Source organism: Saccopteryx leptura, chromosome 1 (assembly GCF_036850995.1).
Source record: "Saccopteryx leptura isolate mSacLep1 chromosome 1, mSacLep1_pri_phased_curated, whole genome shotgun sequence".
NCBI lineage: Eukaryota > Metazoa > Chordata > Mammalia > Chiroptera > Emballonuridae > Saccopteryx > Saccopteryx leptura.
The window spans coordinates 247,414,210-247,434,593 of record NC_089503.1 but is presented as its reverse complement, the minus strand read 5'-3'; the positions used below and the strand labels follow the sequence as shown (position 1 = coordinate 247,434,593).

The following is a 20,384-nucleotide window of genomic DNA, read 5'->3' as shown; positions in this document are numbered from 1 at the left end:
TGACTATCTGCTTCTCTACCCACCCACCCCCACCCCCAGCCAGTGGCTTGATTAGTTTGAGCGTGGCCCCAGCACTGAGGATAACTTGGTTGGTCTGAGCACATCAGCCTCAGGTACTAAAAATTGCTCAGTTGACTCCAGCATCCGCCCCAGGTGGAGGTTACCTAGTGGATCCTGGTCAGGGCACATGTGGGAGTCTCTCATTATCTCCCTTCCTCTCACTTAAAAAGAAGAAAAAGAGCCTGACCTGCGGTGGTGCAGTGGATAAAGTGTTGACCTGGAATGCTGAGATTGCCGGTTTGAAACCCTGCACTTGCCTGGTCAAGGCACATATGGGAGTTGTTGCTTCCTGCTCCTCCCCCCTTCTCTCTAAAAATGAATAATATCTAAAAAGCAAACAAACAAAACATTTTAAAAAAATGGAGCTGACTTTAAAAAAAAAGAAGAAAAAGAAAATATAGAAAAATATCTCACTGACAAGGGCAAATAGTAAAAGCCGTGGGTCAACCAAATGTAAAGCTAGTATAAAAATTAAAAGACAAAAGTTGGCCCTGGCTGGTTGGCTCAGTGGTAGAGCATTGGCCCAGCTTGTGGATGTCTCAGGTTCAATTCCCAGTTAGGGCACACAGCAGTGCCCATCTGCTTCTCCACCCTTCCCCCTCTCTTTTCTCTCTCTCTCTCTCTTCCCCTCCCGCAGCCAAGGCTCCACTGGAGCAAAGTTGGCCTGGGCAAAGTTAGCTGAGGATGGCTCCATGGCCTCCACCTCAGGCACTAGAATGGCTCCTGTTGCAACGAAGCAAAACCCCAGATGGGCAAAGTATCGCCCCCTAGTGGGCATGCCTGGTGGATCCCAGTCAGGCACATGCAATAATCTGTCTCTCTGCCTCCCCACTTCTCACTTCAGAAAAATACAAAAACAAAAAAGACAAAAATAGGATTAGGTATAATTACAACAATAAATTAAGGATACACACAAAAAAAGTAAAAAATAATGACAAAAACATAAATGTGGAGAGTTGAGTAAAAATTGTAGTGATTTTAGAATGTTTGAATTTCACAACCATCAACTTAAAATAGACTGTTGGAAACATAGCTTGGTATGTATGCAGCACATGGTAATTACAGATCAAAAGTCTACAAGAGATATACAAGAAATAAAGAGAATCCAAACAACACTATAGAAGGTCATCAGCACAAGAGAGCCTGACTAGGTGGTGGCATAGTGGATAGAACATCGGACTGGGATGCGGAGGACCCAAGTTCAAGACCTTGAGGTTGCCAGCTTGAGTGAGGGCTCATCTGGTTTGAGCAAAGCTCACCAGCTTGGACCCAAGGTCACTGGCTTGAGCAAGGGGTTACTCGGTCTGCTGTAGCCCCACGGTCAAGGCACATATGAGAAAGCAATCAATGAACAACTAAGGTGTTGCAACAAAAAACTATTGATTGATGCTTCTCATCTCTCTCCGTTTCTGTCTGTCTGTCCTATCTATCCCTCTCTCTGATTCTTTGTCTCTGTAAAAAAAAAACAAAAAAAGACAAAAACAAGAGAGCAAGAGAATAAAAAGGAACAGAGAAGAACTTACAAAAATGATCAGAAAATACTAAAATGGCAATAACTATATACCTATCAATAGTTATTTTAAATGTAAATGGACTGAATGCTCCAATCAAAAGACAAAGAGTGACTGAATGGTTAAGAAAAATTCCTTACATATTCTGTCTACAAAAGACTTGCTTTAGATCAAAAGACACACAGATGGATAACTGATATTTGACAAAGGAGGTAAGAGCATACAATGGAGTAAAGATAGCCTCTTCAACAAATGGTGTTGGGAAAATTGGACAGCTACCTGCAAAAAAATGAAACTAGCCCACCAACTTACACTATTCACAAAAATAAACTCAAAATGGATAAAAGACTTAAATGTAAGCCGTAAAACCATAAGCATCTTAGAAGAAAACATAGGCAGTAAGCTCTCTGACATCTCTCGAAGTAATATATTTGCCAATTTATCTCCACGGGCAAGTGAAATAAAAGACAGAATAAAGAAATAGGACTATATCAAACTAAAAAGCTTCTGCACAGCTAAAGACAATAAGAACAGAATAAAAAGACATACTACACAATGGGAGAATATATTTGACAATACGTCTGATAAGGGGTTAATAACCAAAATTTACAAAGAACTTGTAAAACTCAATACCAGGAAGACAAACAATCCAATCCAAAAATGGGCAAAAGAAATGAATAGACACTTCTCCAAAGAGGACATACAGATGGCCAATAGGCATATGAAAAAATGCTCAACATCACTAATCATTAGAGAAATGCAAATTAAAACCACAATGAGATATCACCTCACACCAGTCAGAATGACGCTCATCAACAAAACAACACAGAATAAGTGCTGGCGAGGATGTGGAGAAAAGGGAACTCTCCTGCACTGCTGGTGGGAATGCAGACTGGTACAGCCACTGTGGAAAACAGTATGGAGATTCCTCAAAAAATTAAAAATCAAACTGCCTTTTGACCCAGCTATACCACTTTTAGGAATATACCCCAAGAACACCATAGCACTGTTTGAAAAGAAGAAATGCACCCCCATGTTTATGGCAGCATTGTTCACAATAGCAAAGATCTGGAAACAGCCCAAGTGTCCGTCAGAGGACGAGTGGATTAAAAAGCTTTGGTACATATATACTATGGAATACTACTCAGCCATAAGAAATGATGACATTGGATTATTTACAACATGGATGGACCTTGAGAACATTATACTGAGCGAAATAAGTAAATCAGAATAAGAACTATATGATTCCATACATAGGTGGGACATAAAAATGAGACTCAGAGACATGGACAAGAGTGTGGGGGTGACGGGGTTGGGGGAAGGAGAGGGAGGGTGTTGGGGGAGGGGAGGGGCACAAAGAAAACCAGTTAGAAGGTGACGGAAGACAATTGGACTTTGGGTGATGGGAATGCAGCATAATCAAATGTCAAAATAACCTAGAGATGTTTTCTCTGAACATATGTACCCTGATTTATCAATGTCACCCCATTAAAATTAATTTTTAAAAAATGTAAAAAAAAAAAAAATAAATGCCATAAAAAAAAAAAGACACACAGAGACTAAAAGTAAAAGGATGGGAAAACATATTTCATGGAAATGGAAATTAAAAAAAGGCTGGGGTAGCAATACTTCTGTCAGACCAAATAGGCTTTAAAACATGGGTTACACACCCTGGCCAGATAGCTCGGCTGGTTAGAGCATCATTCCAATGCACAGAGGTTGCCAGTTCAATTCCCGGTCAGGGCACATACAGGAATATCTCTCTCTCTCTCTCTCTCTCTCTCTCTCTCTCCCCCTCCCTCTCCCTCTCCCCTTTCCCCCTGTAAAATAAATAAACATTAAAAAAAAGTTGTAACAAGAGACAAAGAAGGCCATTTCATAATGATAAAGTGATCAATCCAATAAGAGGACATAACTTGTAAACATCTATATACCCAATGTCGGAGCACTTAAATATATAAATATACCAATATTGATGGACATTTGATAGAGATCAACATACAGTGATTGTAGGGACTTGTCATCAATGGATAGATCTTCCAGGCAGAATAATCAACAAGAAAACTGGCCTTAAATGTCACATAAGACCAGATGGACTCAATTAGTATTTTTAGGACATTTCATCCCAAACCAGCAGAATATACATTCTTTTCAAGTGCACATGGAACATTTTCCAAGATAGATTATGTTAGACCACAAAACAAGCTTCAATAAATTTAAGTTTGAAATAATCAATCATGCCTAGTCAGTTGGTCCAGTGGATAAAGTGTCGGTCCAACGTATTGATGTCCTGGGTTCAATTCCCTCCCAGTCTAGGCATATAAGAGAAGCAACCATCTGCTTCTCTTCCCCTTCCTCTCACCTTCTTTCCCTCTTCTCCTCCTGCAGCCAGTGACTCAACTGGTTCGAGCATTGGCCCTGGGTGCTGAGGATAGCTCAGTTGGTCCAAGCATGTCAGCCTCAGGTGCTAAAAATAGCTTGGCTAATTCGAGCATTGGCCCCAGATAGGGCTTGCTGGGTGGATCCTGGTCAGGGCACATGTGGGAGTATGTCTCACTATCTCCTCTCTTCCCACTTAAAAAAAATTTTTTTTCAGTCACAATGGTATAAACCTAGAACTCATACAACAACAAAACCCCAATCCAATTTAAAAAATAGGCAGAGGATCTGAATAGACATTTCTGCAAAGAGGACATATGGATATCCAACAGACATGAAATGATGCTATCACTAATCATCAGGGAAATGTAAATCAGAACAACAAGCCCTCACCCAGTAGGTCAGTTGATTGGCATGTCATCACAATAGCCAAATTTGCAGTTTTGATTCCCAGTCAGGACACATACAAGAATCAACCAATGAATGCATAAATAAGTGGAACAACAAATTGATATTTCTCTTTCTGTCTTCCTCTCTCTAAAATCAATGAATAAAAATTTTTTTTAACTACAGTGAGATTGCATCTCATACCTGTCAGAATGGCTGTTATCAATATATCAACAAGAATTGACAAGTACTATATGTAGAGAAAAGGGAATCCTTGTGCACTGTTGATAGGATTGAAAACTGGTGCTGCCACTATGGAAAACAGTATGGAGGTTCCTCAAAAAATTAAAAATAGAGTACTCATATGATCCAGCAATTGCATTTCTGGGTATTTAAAGAAAACAAAAACACTAATTTGAAAAGACATATGTGTCCCGATGTTCCTTGCAGCATCATTTACAGTAGCCAAGATATGGAAGCAGCCTAAGTGCCCATTAATAGGTGAATGGATAAAAATGTGATAGATATATGCAGTGGAGTATTACTCAGCCATAAGAAGGATGAGATCTTACCATTTACATGGATAGACCTAGAGGGAATTATGCTAAGTGAAATAAGTCAGAGAAAGAAAAATACCATATGATTTCACTTATATGTGGAATCTAAAAGACAAAATTGAATAATACACAGATCAAACTGATGGCTACCAGATGGGAGGGGATTGAGAGGCTGGGTGAAAAAAAGTAAAGGGATTAAGAAGTACAAATATAGCAGTTACAGGGATATAAAATATAGCATAGGGAATATAGTCATAATATTACAATAACTGTATGGTGCCAGGTGAGTACTTGATTTATCAGAGATCATAGGTTACATAAATGTCTAACCGCTATGCAGTACACCTGAAACTAATATAATATTGTCTGTCAACTATAATAATTTTTTTTTTTTTTTAGCAAGAGAGAGAGGAACAGATAGGGACAGGCAGGAAGGGAAAGAGATGAGAAGCATCAGTTCTTTGTTGTGGCATATTAGTTCACTAATTGCTTTCTCATATGTGCCTTGACTGGGGGTGCGGGGTAAGGCTCCAGCCGAGCCAGTGACCCCTTGCTCAAGCCAGTAACATTTGGGCTCAAGTCAGCAACCTTGGGCTTCAAGCCAGCGACCTCTGGCTCAAGCCAGTGACCATGGGGTCACGTCTATGATCCCACACTCAGGCCAGCAACCTCAGAGTTTTGACCCTGGGTCCTCTGCATCCCAGGACAATGCTCTATCCACTGTGCTACTGCTTGGTCAGCCTATCAAAAATCTTTCAAAGTTGTTTTTTAACAGGCAAAAACCCTAAGAAAAAAAAAGTCAGCACCAAGCAATTCAAGCCAGTTTCATGTAATGCCAATGGAAGATGTGCTTTTATTTAAATTGTTCTGCAGTACTCTTTGGTGTTTCAAAATTAAATCCCAAATTTATGAAGAGTCAAGAGGCTGCAGCCCAGCAAGGACCAAGTAAAAGCATTATGTATATTGACAAATTCAGTCAGCAGAGTGGAGGGCAAAAGATTTTATCTGGGGCTTCTAGGGATACTCAAAATACACATTTGCTCTTGAATACAAAGATCCATCTCTTGACTAGAGGGAGAAGAGGGAAAGTGGGCCTTAGAATGGTAGAGTAGGAATAAGCTGGCTTGCAGGTGAAAGGCTTTGGCTTCTTCAAGGAAGCAAAAACCAAACCACAGAAAGGCTGACCTGAATCTGGGGTCATAATCCTATCAGCCTGTGCAACAGGCACAGAAGAGGCAAAAAGGAATGGTGGGGACTGTGGCAAAGCAGAGGAGCTACCTCTATACAGCTTTACCAGCAGGCAATGCAGGCTTTGCAGAGTCTTTCAGAAAAACTCCTAATCTAGGTTGGTTTATATGCAATTCCCCAGTTTTGAATGTCAACTGATTCCAGATGGCTCAAACACTGCACGGGGGCAAGCAAACCCATCATCTCACCTAATAAGGCCTGGAGGCCTCCTATTTGCAAACTTTGCCCTGAACACACCAGACCCAGTTCTGTAAATCAGTCATGGAACATCATTCCCTCTTTCCCTTGGCCACCCAAGTAACCTTCCCGACCCTGATATGGTGGGACCTGCAACCCTGTTTTGCAACCCATGCCCCCTTCTGACAAAATTTTCAAATATACTCCCACACCCCACATATCCATCCATGCCCCACCTTGAGAATCACTATCTTTTGGGTGTCCCCACAGCCAAGATTTGTTGAGCTTTGCTTTCTGAGGTCTGAAAAACATTTGTAGTGTGTTTTTCAAACAGGACATAGTCACTGAAAAATGTGCATACATCTCCGATGATTTACCCTCATGCCCTGTATGGGGGCACACTCTGTCATCTCCCACATGGAAGTCAGAGTGAGGATTCCAACCAAGTAGAGGTGTCTTCACCCATACACCAGTCCCCACCACAACCCTCTTCATGCTCCCTGTGCGCGATCCCTGGGTCGGGTAGGTGAAATAAGAGACTTGTTTCCCCTCAGTTATGGAAGCCAATAATCTGAGATCAAGATGTCAGCCAGGCTAGTTCCTTCTGAAGGCTGTTTCAGGTCTCTCTCCCAGCTTGGGGTGTTGCTGGCAATCCTTGGGGTTTTTGGTTTGTAGCACATCCCTCCAATTTCTGCCCCATCTTCACATGGCATCCTCCTCAATGTCCAAGTTTCTCCCTTTGGTTTATTGGGTTAGGGGTCCACCATGCTCCACTGTGATCTCATCTTAACTAATTATATCAGCAACGGCCCTATTTCCAAATTTGGTTCGCACATGGAGATCCTGGGCATTGGACTTCAACAAAGGAATTGGGGGAACACTGCTCACCCCATAATATTCCCAGTTCACTATGACTCCTTCCTGAAGGAATTAAAAAGCCCAGGTTACAAAATTAAGTGGGCAGCACCAGATTACAGGTGACATCAGTGATTTGAGGGGTGCCATACAGTTAGCGCAGTTCAGGACAGGTGGACCCACAGTGCAGTATCAAGGTGCGTGGGGAGGCCAGCCACTGGCTAGGCAGGCTGTGTTGGTTTCCACACTGAATTCCTCTCCCAGCGAGATGAGGTGGGAAAGGTAACATGGGTCCTTAAAACTGCTTCTTTAAATGGTTTAGTCCCCTCTGAAAGGGAACGGGTTATCCGTCTAGGGAGTTTGGCTAGAATCAGACTGAGGATAAAAGAGGTCATAAAAACACCCCAAAAAACTCAAATCCCCAACTACCAACAGGAAAACTGAGGATAGGGCTTATATGCTGTCCTCGTCCAGCATCCTGGTGAGCCCCTCACAGATCCGGCGCAGGTGGGAGCAGTAGGGCTCAGTTGGGCCATAGAGCGTGGCCAGGAAGTCACAGTTGGCAAAATGGCTGAAGACATGGTTGATACGGCCGTGGGACTTGGCAGTCAGATGGGAGCCCACAGCCTGGTGCAGCAAGTCCCGGCACTCAAGGAGGGCAGTGGCCAGCACACGCCTGTCAAAGGTGAAATCCACCTGGTGGAAGCTGACTGCTGTCATGGCCAGGTGGCGTGCCCTCTGGCGGAAGCGCTGCAGGAGTGCCAGCTCCTCCCCACCCAGCTGGCCACTACGGAGCAGGATGGCCAGCTTCACAGCCACCTTGACCAGGTTCTTGAGTACCTTCTGGGCCTCCTTGCGGCTACGAGTGAACTCCTTGGTGGCGCGGTACAGCTCATCCAGCACCTCGCTGCTCGTGTCATCGATGAACACGGCCACTGTTGCCTTGGATGCCACCTTGCTCAGGAGCTTTTTCTGGGCCTGCAGGGCCAGACTCTTGGTACTGAAGGTATCCATCAGCCCTGCCTAGGAAAAACAGACCCAGTCTTAGTTCCCATGGCCCCTGAGCCACAAGGGGTTTGCCTATGTGGGCCACTTTTGTTCGTTTCCACTGTCTTCCCAAGCCCTTACCTGTTCCCTGGTGAACTCCTATACATCCTCCAAAGCTCTGGCCCCAAGCCCTTGTCTCTTGCCCTCACAGATTCATCCCTCAGCTCAGCCTGGACATAACTCCTCCAGTAAGCCATCCCTGAAAAAAACTGATGTTGAGACATCTCCTCTGGGCCCCACAGCACCCCAGGCATCCCCCATCACTGCTCTGCTTCCCTAGCTTTGCTTTCCCACTGGTGTGCCTCACCGCAGGCCACAGTGGAAGCAATGAGCCTGATTCCATATATGCTATGTCCTTGGAGACTCCAGAAACATCTGCTGAATGAATGAGGGGAGCCTGAGATCCACCTCCAGCCCTCCTCCCCCTGTCCTAGGCCTGGGTAAGAATCCACTCCCACCCTGGCCCCAGGCGAACAGACCAGGAATGCCATGTGGATGCCTATGCACACACAGAGGCGAGCTCCCACAAAGCCCGTCTTTGTGGGAGCTCAGACCCCAGAAGTCCCAATCCTCTGCCACCCTCTCAGAGGTTAGGGCGGGCACAAGGATTCCTGGAGCAGCCTTCCCTGCCCCCCACACCAGTCACAGGACCTCAGGGCTGCAAAGGCTGGGGCCAGAGCTGGGGTGACATTAACTAAGTACTACATGCCAGGCCCTGAGCTGGCAGCATGTGCCTGTCTTGTCATTTCCACTAGGAACGGGGCTGTTTGCCCATTTTGCAAAAGAAAACACAAAGAGAGGGCGAGCTACTTCCCCAAGGCCACAGAGGACAGTGACGGATGCCCCCAACCTCTTTGCACATCTGACCCTCCAACTTTCCAGCTGACACCTGCAAGCCACCCTGAGTCCTGCAGAGTTCAGAGCTGACCCCCAGCACAAAACCAGCCCCGATATTCAGGGCCTGCTCCTGCCTCTGACCACTAGGCCAAGCAACATAACTGCCCTGTGCCTCAGGTTCCCCATTTGCAAAATGGGAAAGATCAGAACTAACTCTGCCCTGGGGCAGAAGCTTGTGGCCAACCCCAATGGCCACCAGGCTGCTGACTGTCTGCTGGGCAAGAGCTGGGCACCACTTGGGATTCTGCTATTCAAGCTCTAAGCCATCCAACAACCTGAATGTGAGGGCCTCTGTGAGCAGCAGCAGTGTCAGGCTCGCCACTTGGCACAAGTACCTTTGTTCCCGGATGCCCTCCCACTAGTTTCTATTTCATTCCCTTTACCTGGACTCTTCCTCCCATTACTCAGCCTGTAAAGTGCTCATCCTTCAGTCTCAGCATCACTGTCACCTACTCCTGGAAACCTTCCCAGATGTCCCAGGCTAGGCCAGGTGCCCCTTGGGTCCCACAGCACCCTGGGCATTCTCCATTGTGGCCCCAAACACCTTGGTTTCCATGTCCACCTCCGTGGCCAAATGCACGTGCAAGGGCTGCATCTCCCTTGCTCACACCGCCTCCAGTGGCCGGGCCAGGACCTGGTACATAGCAGGTGGCCCGTAAGTGTTGAATGCATAAGGGAAAAGGTGTCTGTAAACACTGGAAATGAGAGTGCACTCTCAAGGCCCTGGGCCCACTCTCCCACTTACAGATGGGCAAACTGGAGTCAGAGAGTATAGGTCTTTCTCTGAGCCCAGGGATGAAGCCCAAGCCTCTGGACCACAAGGGCCAGTTCCTTCTGCCTATGTTGGTTACTGTGTGAGTTCAGGCAGGGCTCTGCCCCTCTCTGGGCCTTGATCTTACCATCTGCAGGTTCTGAGGTTGGGTGTGTTGGCTCTGGAGGGAGCTGGGCCTGCTTACAAGCTTTGGGAAGGGCCTGGGCCCCCAGCAACAATCCCCTTCCCAAGCCCAGAGGAAAAGGGGTGGGAGTGGAGGCAGCTGCAGCCTCCCTTCCCACCCTCCACACTCTTAGCCCCTCTGGCCAGTCCCCAGACCAGCTGCATGACCCCCTCCTCCCTGACCCATTGTTCTGTCAGAAACGCCTCCATTCAAGCAGCCACAGAGATGACTACTCTTCCGGGGGAGCAGGTCATGGACCAAAATAAAACCTGGCCTTCCTTCCTGCTTGCTGTGCTCACCCGGGTCTGAGGGCAAACAAGCCAGGAGATGGGCAGGCTGCACCACATCAGCCCTTCTGAGTCAGGGCCTTCCCAGGAACTGCCCAGAGGTTCAGGGGCTAGTGTCCCTGGCCCCTGGCCACCAAATGCCAGAACACCCCACTATCATTACAAGCCAAAATACAGCCCACTAAAGCTTTCGAGGCTCTGCCAGAGTATTCATCCAGTTGCTCAACGAGCATTTAAGACACACCAACAGTGTACCAGGTGCTGGGAACACAACAATGACCAAAAGTGATATGGCCCCAGCTCTCCTGGGGATCACTGCCCTGTACATCCCATGCCACCTCCTCATTCCACAGTAACCTGGGTGCTCCAGCACTGCCCTGAAACGGGACCCTCAGACACTATCGTCTACTTCAACCCACCAATTCAAAAGTAAAATTAATAGATGGTGATAAAGGCCACCATCTGAGGGGATCGAGGGGATGGGATCTGGAATGTTCTGTGTTCTGTTTAATCTAGGTTCATACGAATATAAAACATTGAGTTAGATGGCTCCACATCTCCGTGAATACACTAAAACCCAGCAAATTGTATACTTTAACAGGTGAATTTTATGGTATGTGGATTATATCTAAATAAAAGAATATCTAACATTTCTCCAAAGAAGATATACAAATGGCTAATAACCAGCTGAAAAGATCATCAATATCTTTGGCCACTAATGAAATGCAAGTCAAAACCATAATGATATATCACCTCACCCCCAACTGGACAGCACTTACCGAAAAGACAGACAACATCAAGTGCTGGTTAGGATGTGGAGAAACTGGGACCCTCATACACCCATAGTATGAAAAATGGAAAATAGGCCTGACCTGTGGTGGCGCAGTGGATTAAGTGTCAACCTGGAACACTGAGGTTGCCAGTTCGAAACCCTGGGATTGTCTGGTCAAGACACATATGGGAGTTGATGCTTCCTGCTCCTTCCCCCTTCTCTCTCTCTCTCTTCTCTCTCTCTCTAAAAATGAATAAAATAAAAAGGAAAATGGTACAGCCACTGTGGAAAACAGTTTTGGCAGTTCCTCAGTTACCGCATGACCCAGCAATTCCACTCATAAACTTCAACCCACAAGAAATGAAAACACACATCCACACAAAATCTTGTACACATGTGTTCATAAGAACACAATTCATATGGCCAAAAAGTGGAAGCATTCCAATGGCCATCAACAAATGAATAAACAAAATGTGATCCACACACTGGAACATTACTCAGCCATGAAAATGAATGAAGTGCTGATGCTACAATGTGGATGGACCTTGAACACATGATGCTCAGTAACAGAAGCCAGACACAAAAGGCCACAGAGTGTGCGACTCCATTTATGTGAAATGTCCAGAACAGGGACATCCAGAGAGACAGGAAGCGTGTGGCCATGGGGCTTCTTTTTGGGGTTTTGTAATTTGAACACTTTAAAATGGTGAGTTTATATCTCATCAAGTGGAACACTTACTAGTATTAATTAAGAGTATATACTTATACAATATCTATGCACCTTACTATATATATATATATATATTTTGTATTTTTCTTAAGTTGGAAACGGGGAGGCAGTCAGACAGACTCCTGCATGCGCCCGACAGGGATCTACCCGGCATGCCCACCAGGGGGCGATGCTCTGCCCATCAGGGGCGTCGCTCTGCTGTAATCAGAGCCATTCTAGTGCCTGAGGCAGAGACCAATAGAACCATCCTCAGCACCCAGGCCAACTTTGCTCCAATGGAGCCTCGGCTGCAGGAGGGGAAGAGAGAGACAGAGAGGAAGGAGAGGGGGAGGGGTGGAGAAGCAGATGGGCGCTTCTCCTGTGTGCCCTGGCCAGGAATCGAACCCGGGACTCCCGACGCTCTACCACTGAGCCAACTGGCCAGGGCCTTACTATATTTTATACCTCGTTTTTATGTTAAATGAGTTTAAAATTTTTAAAACAGGATATTGTCCAAACTGTAATACAGACAGAAAACAAAAGGATTCCATAAGTTGAGATTTATAAATCACTTCCACATTGACAGGCACTTAGTAGATCAAGACATGTTTAATTAAAAAGAATTTCTCTCCTGCCCTGGCCAGTTGGCTCAGTGGTAGAGCGTCAGCCTGGTGTGTGGATGTCCTGGGTTCGATTCCTAGTCAGGGCTCACAGGAAAAATGACTATCTGCTTCTCTACTCCTTACCCTCCCCCTTCTCTCCCTCTCCTTCTCTTTCCCTCTCCTTCTCTCTCCCTCTCCAGCAGCCATAGCTCAATTGGTTCAAGCACATTTCCCGAGGTGATGGTTTCCTGGAGCCTCCCCTCAGGTGCTAAAAATAGCTCATTTGCAAGCATGGCCTCAGATGGGCAGAGCATTGGCCTCAGACAGGGGTTGCTGGGTGGATCCTAGTTGGGACACATGAGGGAGTCTGTCTCTATCTCTCCTCCTCTCACTTGGAAAAGAAAAAAAAAAGAATTTCCCTCCTTAAAAGCTCTAGCTCACTGCACTTGACAATGGAGCAAATCTATAAGAGATTTCACCCATATGGTGAATATATAGCTATAAATTTCTATCAAAAAAGAGTTACATCTCCCCTTGATTTATCCAGGAATATTCACTAAATATTAAAACAGTGCAAAAAAACCCCTACTTATCAGCTTGTGTTTTTGGCAAGACATTAGGAAGTGGAGGCCCAGGGCTGCCCTGAGCATGGCTGGACACCTAATGTCCCTGGTCCCTGCCCCCAAACACTAGAACATCCTGCTATTATCAGAAGAAGAAAAAAAGAAGCCCTCCAAATTTCTAAAACGGTCCCTAAGAGATGTCCATACTGGAAGGAGGTGCCAGAAACCAAAGAACATGGAAATAAACAGGATAATTTCAGGGCAAGATAAGGACCATGGGGGCAGGGAAGGGAGTGACAGCCAGGAACAGGCAGGTGACTTGGGCTGGGGTGGTCAGGAAGGCCTCTTTGAAGTAGAGCCCCCGGAGCTGGGACTGAAAGGACAAAGTCTGGGGGAAGGTTGAGCCAGGCAAAAGTAGTAGCCTGTGTACAAAGGCCCTGGGGCAGGACTATGCCTGGCACATTGGAGAAGCAGCAAGAGGGCCACAGACCCATTTACAACTTCTCAAAGGCCACCGTCTGTATCATCCCACACTGGCTCCAGACAAACCGCATGCTCCTAGCTTTCCCATCTGTGAAATGGGTGTTCAGACACCGAGTGGCTCCGTCAACTCCTGCCCTGCCCCCAGAACACTGCTGCCCAGTCCACATCTTGGACTTTCACCCTCTGCCAACCCCATTTCATGTTCTGGACGCCAACCTTTGTCCCCATTCCCATTTTCGATACTCCAACTCCCACTATTCCTGGGAGTCACTCCCCATTCCCCTCTTCTTCCAGCCCCAGGCAACCACTAACCGTTCTCTGTCTCTGTGGATGAGCCTGCTCTGGACATTTCACATAAATGGAGTCACACACTGTGTGGTCTTTTGTTCTGGCTTCTCTCATTGAGCATCGTGTTTTCAAGGTCCATCCACATTATAGTGAGTGAATAATTCCATACCTTTGTTTCAAATGTAATGTATTTAACTGTAAGTTCATAGTCTGCCATTTTTAATAATGACAAAATTATGAAATGGCAAAAATTCCTGAAAACACAGCAAATGACTGTTGTGAGCTAGGGTGAGACAACGCCTGCATGCCACTGGTCCATGGGCAGCCTGCCCCACCTCATGAATTCTTCATGCCCCATACAAAGGGTGTCAATAATTGATGGACCACTCGGCAGGTCTAAGCCAGCCGCTCCTTCTCTCGTCTCTCAGCCTGGCTGCAATGGCCCAGGATGGCCTCAGGGGACCCCAGGCCTCTGCCCACTGTGGCAAACTACCCCACAGTCCTTGTCGCCCCACAGTATCAGGTACCCATTAAGCTACTATTAACCATCACTCAGACTGCTCAGTCAGTGACCATTTTAGATATGGCCATGGGAGAAGGGAATCTGTTTGCGTGAAGTGGAGGGGACACCAGTGGTTATCAAACTGGGTTTCCTAGAGCCCTTGGGGGCCACCCCAAGGACAGGCATGGTCTGGCCACCTGCCAGGCTGCAGTGGGCGCCAGGATACTTTCAATTGTGATTATTAATTAGATGTCCATTGATGAGAGTTTGGGGGCCAAACATGAATTTTGGGAGACCACTATCAAACCCCATGTAAGGAATGACAGAACAGGCTGGAGCTCAGGCTAAGCAAAAGATGTATAACAGCAAGTGGATGCTTCAGGGTCACATGGCAGGAATGGGGATGCAACTCCTAAGGGAGTCCTGGCTCCACCCAGTTCTCACCTACCCATTGCCTCAGTGCTGATCCTCTGTATCCCATGTTGTTCTTCCTGTAGGAGCCACCAGAGGGTGCTTTTGAGCACCTAAATCAGGTCCCATCCCTCTACTCACAGCTCTCCAGGGCTATCCACCTCCCTCTGGGTAAAAGCCCAAGTCCTCAGGGAGGCCCACATGGCCTACCCGATTTGCCTCCGTCCCCTCCCAGCCCTCACCTCCTCTCTCTCTTCCCCTCGCTCACTTTGCTCCAACCACAAGGGCCTCCTCCTTGTTCCTCCAACACACCAGGCAAGGTCCTGCCCCAGGGCCGTTGTACAGTCTGTGCCCTCTGCCTGGAATGCCCTTCCCCCCAGCTCTCTGCATGGCTGTTTCTTTCTTGTCATTCAGGGCTTAGATCAAAAGTCACCCCCTCAGGAGGCCCTCTCAGAACCCCAATCTACACTAACTTCCCCAACCATCTGACTCTATTATCTTCATGCAGTTACATGTAAGTGTAATGATTTTTCTGGATGAAAGGACATCTCTTCCAACCCCCAAGAATAGCTCACAGTAGGTACTCAGAACCTGATTGTTGAATGAATAAATTACCTCTCAGAGGGTCACAGAGATCTCGTTCAAGGGCCCCATTGTTAAGCCAGGAACACTGAGACCCAGAGACAAACAGAGTTACCCCAAAGTTACAGAGTAGCATGGCATGAAGCTCTCTGGAGGGAGGCTCTGCCAGGTGGGCACTCTCAACCTCCGCCACCCCATTAGACATAAGAGGAAACTGAGGCCTGGAAGACAAAGCCATAAAAGATCTCAAGGACTTATCCTGAGGTCCCTCTGTGAATGCTCAGGAGAGGGGGATTCCAGGGGAGGTTGTCTCAAAGGGAGGTGTGAGGAGAACCCCAAAGAAGGTGTGCACACTGTGGAACTAGGCCAAGTTCTGCCAGCTCCAGGCTCCCACCTCACTGTATAACACCTGGGCCTGAACCCAGACAAACATGGGTCATTATTCAGCAAATGCCTCTGGGTAAGACCATTTTCATGCCAACAGTTAAGAGTTTTTCCTAAGCTCCCTCTGTGGCCCCATTTGACAGACAGAGAAACTGAGGCCTCCTAAATCCACTTACTCAGATCACCAAGCAACCCAAAGGCCCTTACCAGCCCAGGCCTCAGATGAGGAAACTGAGGCTCAGGGTCTCAGATATGCCCAAGGCCACACTGTAGGAGAGAACACCTGGGGCCACAAATCTACCTGACTAATCTCTTCTCTTAGGGATCCCCTGTCCCACTCCCCATCAGAGTAGGATTCAAGGTCCCCATGGGTCTGGGCACTCACCTACCACTGGTGTCCCAAGCCACCAGGCCTGCCAAGGGAGAGAAGCACACAGACCAGGTGTTTGTGTGCTGGGGCTACAGCTCTTTGTTCTGGTTTCCATAGGTACAGCGTCCCTGGGCTGGCCCCTCCTCCATCCTTCCCAGCTGCCTAGCCCTTGCTTGGCAATCCTTTGGCTGGCTCATCTAGGCAACTTGTTATGTTTTAAAGTTGACATCGTGGACTTGGCATGGTGGTGGAAGAACCTGGGCAAAGGCTCCGAGGCAAGACCATGCCTGGTGTGTGCACATAGAGGCTGGTGTGGCTGGAGCGCAGTGAGCAAGAGGGAGAATGGGAGGAGATAGCTATGTAGGACCCACATTTCTGCATTTAATCCAGGAAGCAGCACATCAAGGGAGTTATGTGCCTCCTGTTATACACACAGGAAACTGAGGCTGGCAGAATTGAATCATCTGTTCAAGGTACCATGGTGAGTGGCAGAGGGGAAACCCAGGTTTGTCAAATTCCAAGATCTGAACTCCCCAACCACTTGCTGGACTGCCCTCACCCATCTGCAGTCCCTCAGGACCTTCACCTTCCTCAGCTGGGCTCACCTTCTCCACCTGGACTCAAGCCTATTTACACCTGGGGCTGCCCCTGCTCCAGAAAGGCCCCTAGGATAGAGGAGGTGGTGATGCTGGCAGATCTGGTCAGCACACCTGCCAATTATCTCAGCAAATGACAGACCCAGTTCACAGAGGGGAAAACGGAGGCCAAAGCTTCAGGCCACTGGGGAGCGCCTAGGTGGCCAGTCTGGGTGGTCCTGGCCTTCTTCTCCCAGCCGCCTGGACACGCTGGAAGCCACACTCATTTCCACCTCCACCCCTGTGGCTGGGCTGCCCACTACCTGGAATGCCCTCCTGACGCTGGAATCTGGCCCTTCCACCTGGCGCCCTGTATGGTGAAAGGGGCAGAGTCTATCAGAGTCCCCACGGAAGGGGGGGGGGGGCTCTCTGGTCCCAAAGCACTGCCCCATGTGCCAGCAGGGGCAGTTCAGACCCACAGTGCCTTCCCTTAACTCATACAGCAAGAGAGTGTCAGAGGGAAAGGGAAAGGGAGAAAAGGAGAGGGAAAGGGAGAAAAGGAGAGGGAAAGGGAAACTGGCAGGAATATAGGTGGACGGGGTTGAGAGGTTTGCAGGGACAGCGGGGTCGACAGAGACAGACGGCGGCCAGGTGGCCCCGAAATGCGACGAGATGGGAGGCGCCCGGCATCGCTCTCTCACCTTCCTTTTGGGTCCCGTTGTGGGTCCAACCGCCTGGATTCCGTCCCACCGCCTTCAAGGGGCCGCTGAGCCGGCCGCGGGACTCGCGCTTGATAACCACGCGGGGCGGGGCGGGAAGCTCTGCCCCGCCCACTCATCGCTCCGCTCACGCCCTGCGGGCCAGCCTGGAAAGAACCGAAGAGGCCGGATAAGGAGGGTGGGCCAAGGGCATTGGTCTAGCCAATGGAAGTGCGGGCGGTGTATGAAGAAGCCAATAGGAGCAGGTCACCGCCACTGGAGGGGCGGGGCCCGGAACCGGGCCAGGCGGCTCCGGGGATTCCTCCGGAATCGCGAAAGGAGCCGGATGCTGGGGGCGCCGCAGGCCAGGGGCCCAGCCGAAGAAAGGGGAGGAAGGGGAGAGAGTCAAAAACAGAGAGAGAACCAAGGGAAGAGAGGAAGACACAGAGAGCCAAAAAGAAAAACAGATCAACCGTGCAGTTCTGTACAGGCTCCTTCCTCCCTCTAGAACTCAGTTTACCCATCTAGGTAATAGAAAATTTGGTAGAAGCTTGTTTCTTAAAGTATGACCTTTTACAACAGAATCGCCTGGGAGCCCCTTAAAAATGCAGATTCCGACTGAATCTGACCCAGTGTTGAAGATAGATCATATTGAGTTGCTGATTTCTCAGGATGAAGTCTGAGGCAGTCGCTGGGTGGCCAGGTCCAGGAGATTCCACCAGGGAACTCCCAGATCCAGCCTCAATTTCCGTGGGAATGAGCTTCCTGGCAGCCAACAGGTGGGGCTGTAGGCCAGCTGCCCCCCACCCCCCTCCAGAGGATGCAGCTGTGAGTCCTGGGAACTAAGCCTAGAATTAGCTCCCAGCTTCCCTGCTGCTGCATTTCCAACCTGGGGTCCCAGTTGCTGCTAGAGCCAAGGGAGGCCAGAGCAGGCCAAACAACAAATGTGTGGTGAGTGCCTAGTCCTGGTCTGCACATGGGAAACACACAACCCTGGCACAGACATCATTAGGCCCAAATGAATTAAATATCTCTTTATCCCGTTTTGGAGAGGGGAAACTGAGGCCCAGAGAGGGGAAGTGAATTGCCCGAGGACATGCAGGCACAAGTGGCAAGGCCATGATTCAGAACCCAGGACTACTTGTCCAACCTCTTCCCACCCACAGCTAGGTCCCACTCTCTCTAGTCCATGGTTTCTAATCCTCAGCACTATTGACATTTGGGGCAGGTATTCCTGCTTGTGAGGGTGGAGGGGGCATCCTGTGCACCATGGAATGTTGAACAGCATCCTTGGCTTCTGCCCACTCAACGCCAAAGTAATCCCAAGTCTTGACAACCAGAAATGTCTCCAGTCATTGCCAAGTATTCCCTGGGGGCCTGGTTGAGCCCTAGATCCATCTCTTCATGTCTCTGAGTTCCAAATTATGGAGAACCCCTTCTTTAGATCGGGGTAGCTAATGGTGTCACAGAGGCAGAGTTTTTCATTGATTTTTAGAGAGAGAGAAGGGCTGGAGGGGGGAGGAGGGCAAAGATCAGAAAGTATAAACTTGTAGTTGCTTCGTGCCTTGACTGGGCAAGTCCAAGGCCTCAAACCAGCGACCTCAGCATTCCAGGTCAACCCTTCATTCACTGCTCCTCCATAAGTAGAGGGAGATGTTTTTAGCACCTCATTAAAACCACAACAGATTGTACCCTGGCCGCTTAGCTCAGTTGGTTAGAGCATCCTCTTGAAGGGTGGAGGTTGACAGTTGGATCCCCGGTCAGGGCACATACAGGAATAGATTGATGTTCTATTGATGTTCCTGTCTCTCTCTCTCTCACTAAAATCAATCAAATAAACATTTAGCCTGACCTGTGGTGGCGCAGTGGATAAAGCATCAACCTGGAATGCTGAGGTTGCCGGCTCAAAACCCTGGGCTTACCCGGTCAAGGCACATATGGAAGTTGATGCTTCCTGCTCCCCCCCCCTTCTCTCTCTCTCTCTCTCTCTCTCTCTCCCCCCCCCTCTAAAAATGAATAAATTAAAAAATAAAATTAATTAATTAAAAGAAAAGAAACATAAAAAAAAAAAGAAAGAAACCACAGCAGATTGTTTCGTTGAGGGCTGCACGGGCATGGGCAGGTGTGGAGTATGACCGAGCTGGGTTCAATCCCAGCTCTGCCTATCTGTGTTCATCTCTCCAACCCTCAGTTTTCCATATCTGTGACATGAGAATAATAAAGCCTAAATGTCCACAAATAAGACAAGGAATAAAAAGTGCTCAAAAGAATGTGAAGAAATTAAACTTTTGAACACTGATGGTAGGAATGTAAAATGGTGCAGCCACTGTGGAAAATTCAGTGGTTCCTCAAAAAGTTAATGATAGAATTACCATATGACTGAGCAATTCCACTCCTAGGTATCTACACAATGAATTTGAAAGTAGGGACTCAAACAGAGAGTTGTACAACAATATTCATAGCCCCATTATTCACAATAGTCAAAAGGTGGAAGCAACCCATGTGCATCATCAGATGACAGATAAACACAATGTGGTCCATCCAGACAATGGAATAGTATTCAGCCATTAGAATAAAGAAAATTCTGACACCTCTTACAATGTGGATGAAACTTGAGGACCTGATTATACTCAGTGAAATAAGCCAGACACAAAAGGAGGAATACTGTGTGATTCTTCTACACATGGGAAATCCCCAGAGGAGTCAAATTCATAAAGACAGAAAGGAGATGGTGAAAACCAGAGACAGAGGAAAGGGATAAGGAGGTAGTGTGTAATGGAGACAAAGTTTCAATTTGGGAAGATGAGAACTTTCTGGAGATGGAGGGTGATGACAATTGCACAACAATTTGAATGTATTTAATGCCACTGAACTGTACACTTAAAATGGTTAAAGTGGTGAACATTATGTTATATATTTACCACACTTTTATAAATGAATAATGTAATATATAAAAACACTGATAGGTGAATTGCATGGCATATGAATTACGTCTTGCCTGACCTGTGGAAGCGTAGTAGATAAAGCATTGACCTGGAATGCTGAGATCACTAGTTCAAAACCCCAGGCATGCCTGGTCAAGGCACATACAAGAAGCAACTACTG

The 20,384-nt window shown here is 47.5% G+C and overlaps 1 protein-coding gene across 7 annotated transcripts; it reads right to left on the bottom strand.

The window, feature by feature from the left end:
• Window positions 1-2,935: 2,935 nt before the first annotated feature.
• Window positions 2,936-17,434, bottom strand: TNFAIP8L1 (TNF alpha induced protein 8 like 1). Of its 7 annotated transcripts, none has more exons than XM_066344760.1 (4): window positions 17,283-17,387; window positions 11,213-11,351; window positions 8,303-8,420; window positions 2,936-8,197 (listed from the first exon to the last, which is right to left on the bottom strand). In XM_066344760.1, the coding sequence occupies exon 4, from the start codon at window positions 8,186-8,188 to the stop codon at window positions 7,628-7,630; it is 561 nt and encodes a 186-aa protein (XP_066200857.1). In that variant the 5' UTR covers window positions 8,189-8,197; window positions 8,303-8,420; window positions 11,213-11,351; window positions 17,283-17,387; the 3' UTR covers window positions 2,936-7,627. The 7 variants fall into 7 exon arrangements, with proteins under 7 accessions (XP_066200857.1, XP_066200829.1, XP_066200839.1 ...); XM_066344732.1 differs by having other exon boundaries at window positions 2,936-8,193; XM_066344742.1 differs by lacking the exon at window positions 8,303-8,420.
• Between the last annotated feature and the right edge of the window lie 2,950 nt (window positions 17,435-20,384).

What these genes read in the sequence shown, in the direction of transcription:
- TNFAIP8L1 (XM_066344722.1), bottom strand. Translation starts at nt 8,188, where the DNA reads ATGGATACCTTCAGTACCAAGAGTCTGGCCCTGCAGGCCCAGAAAAAG.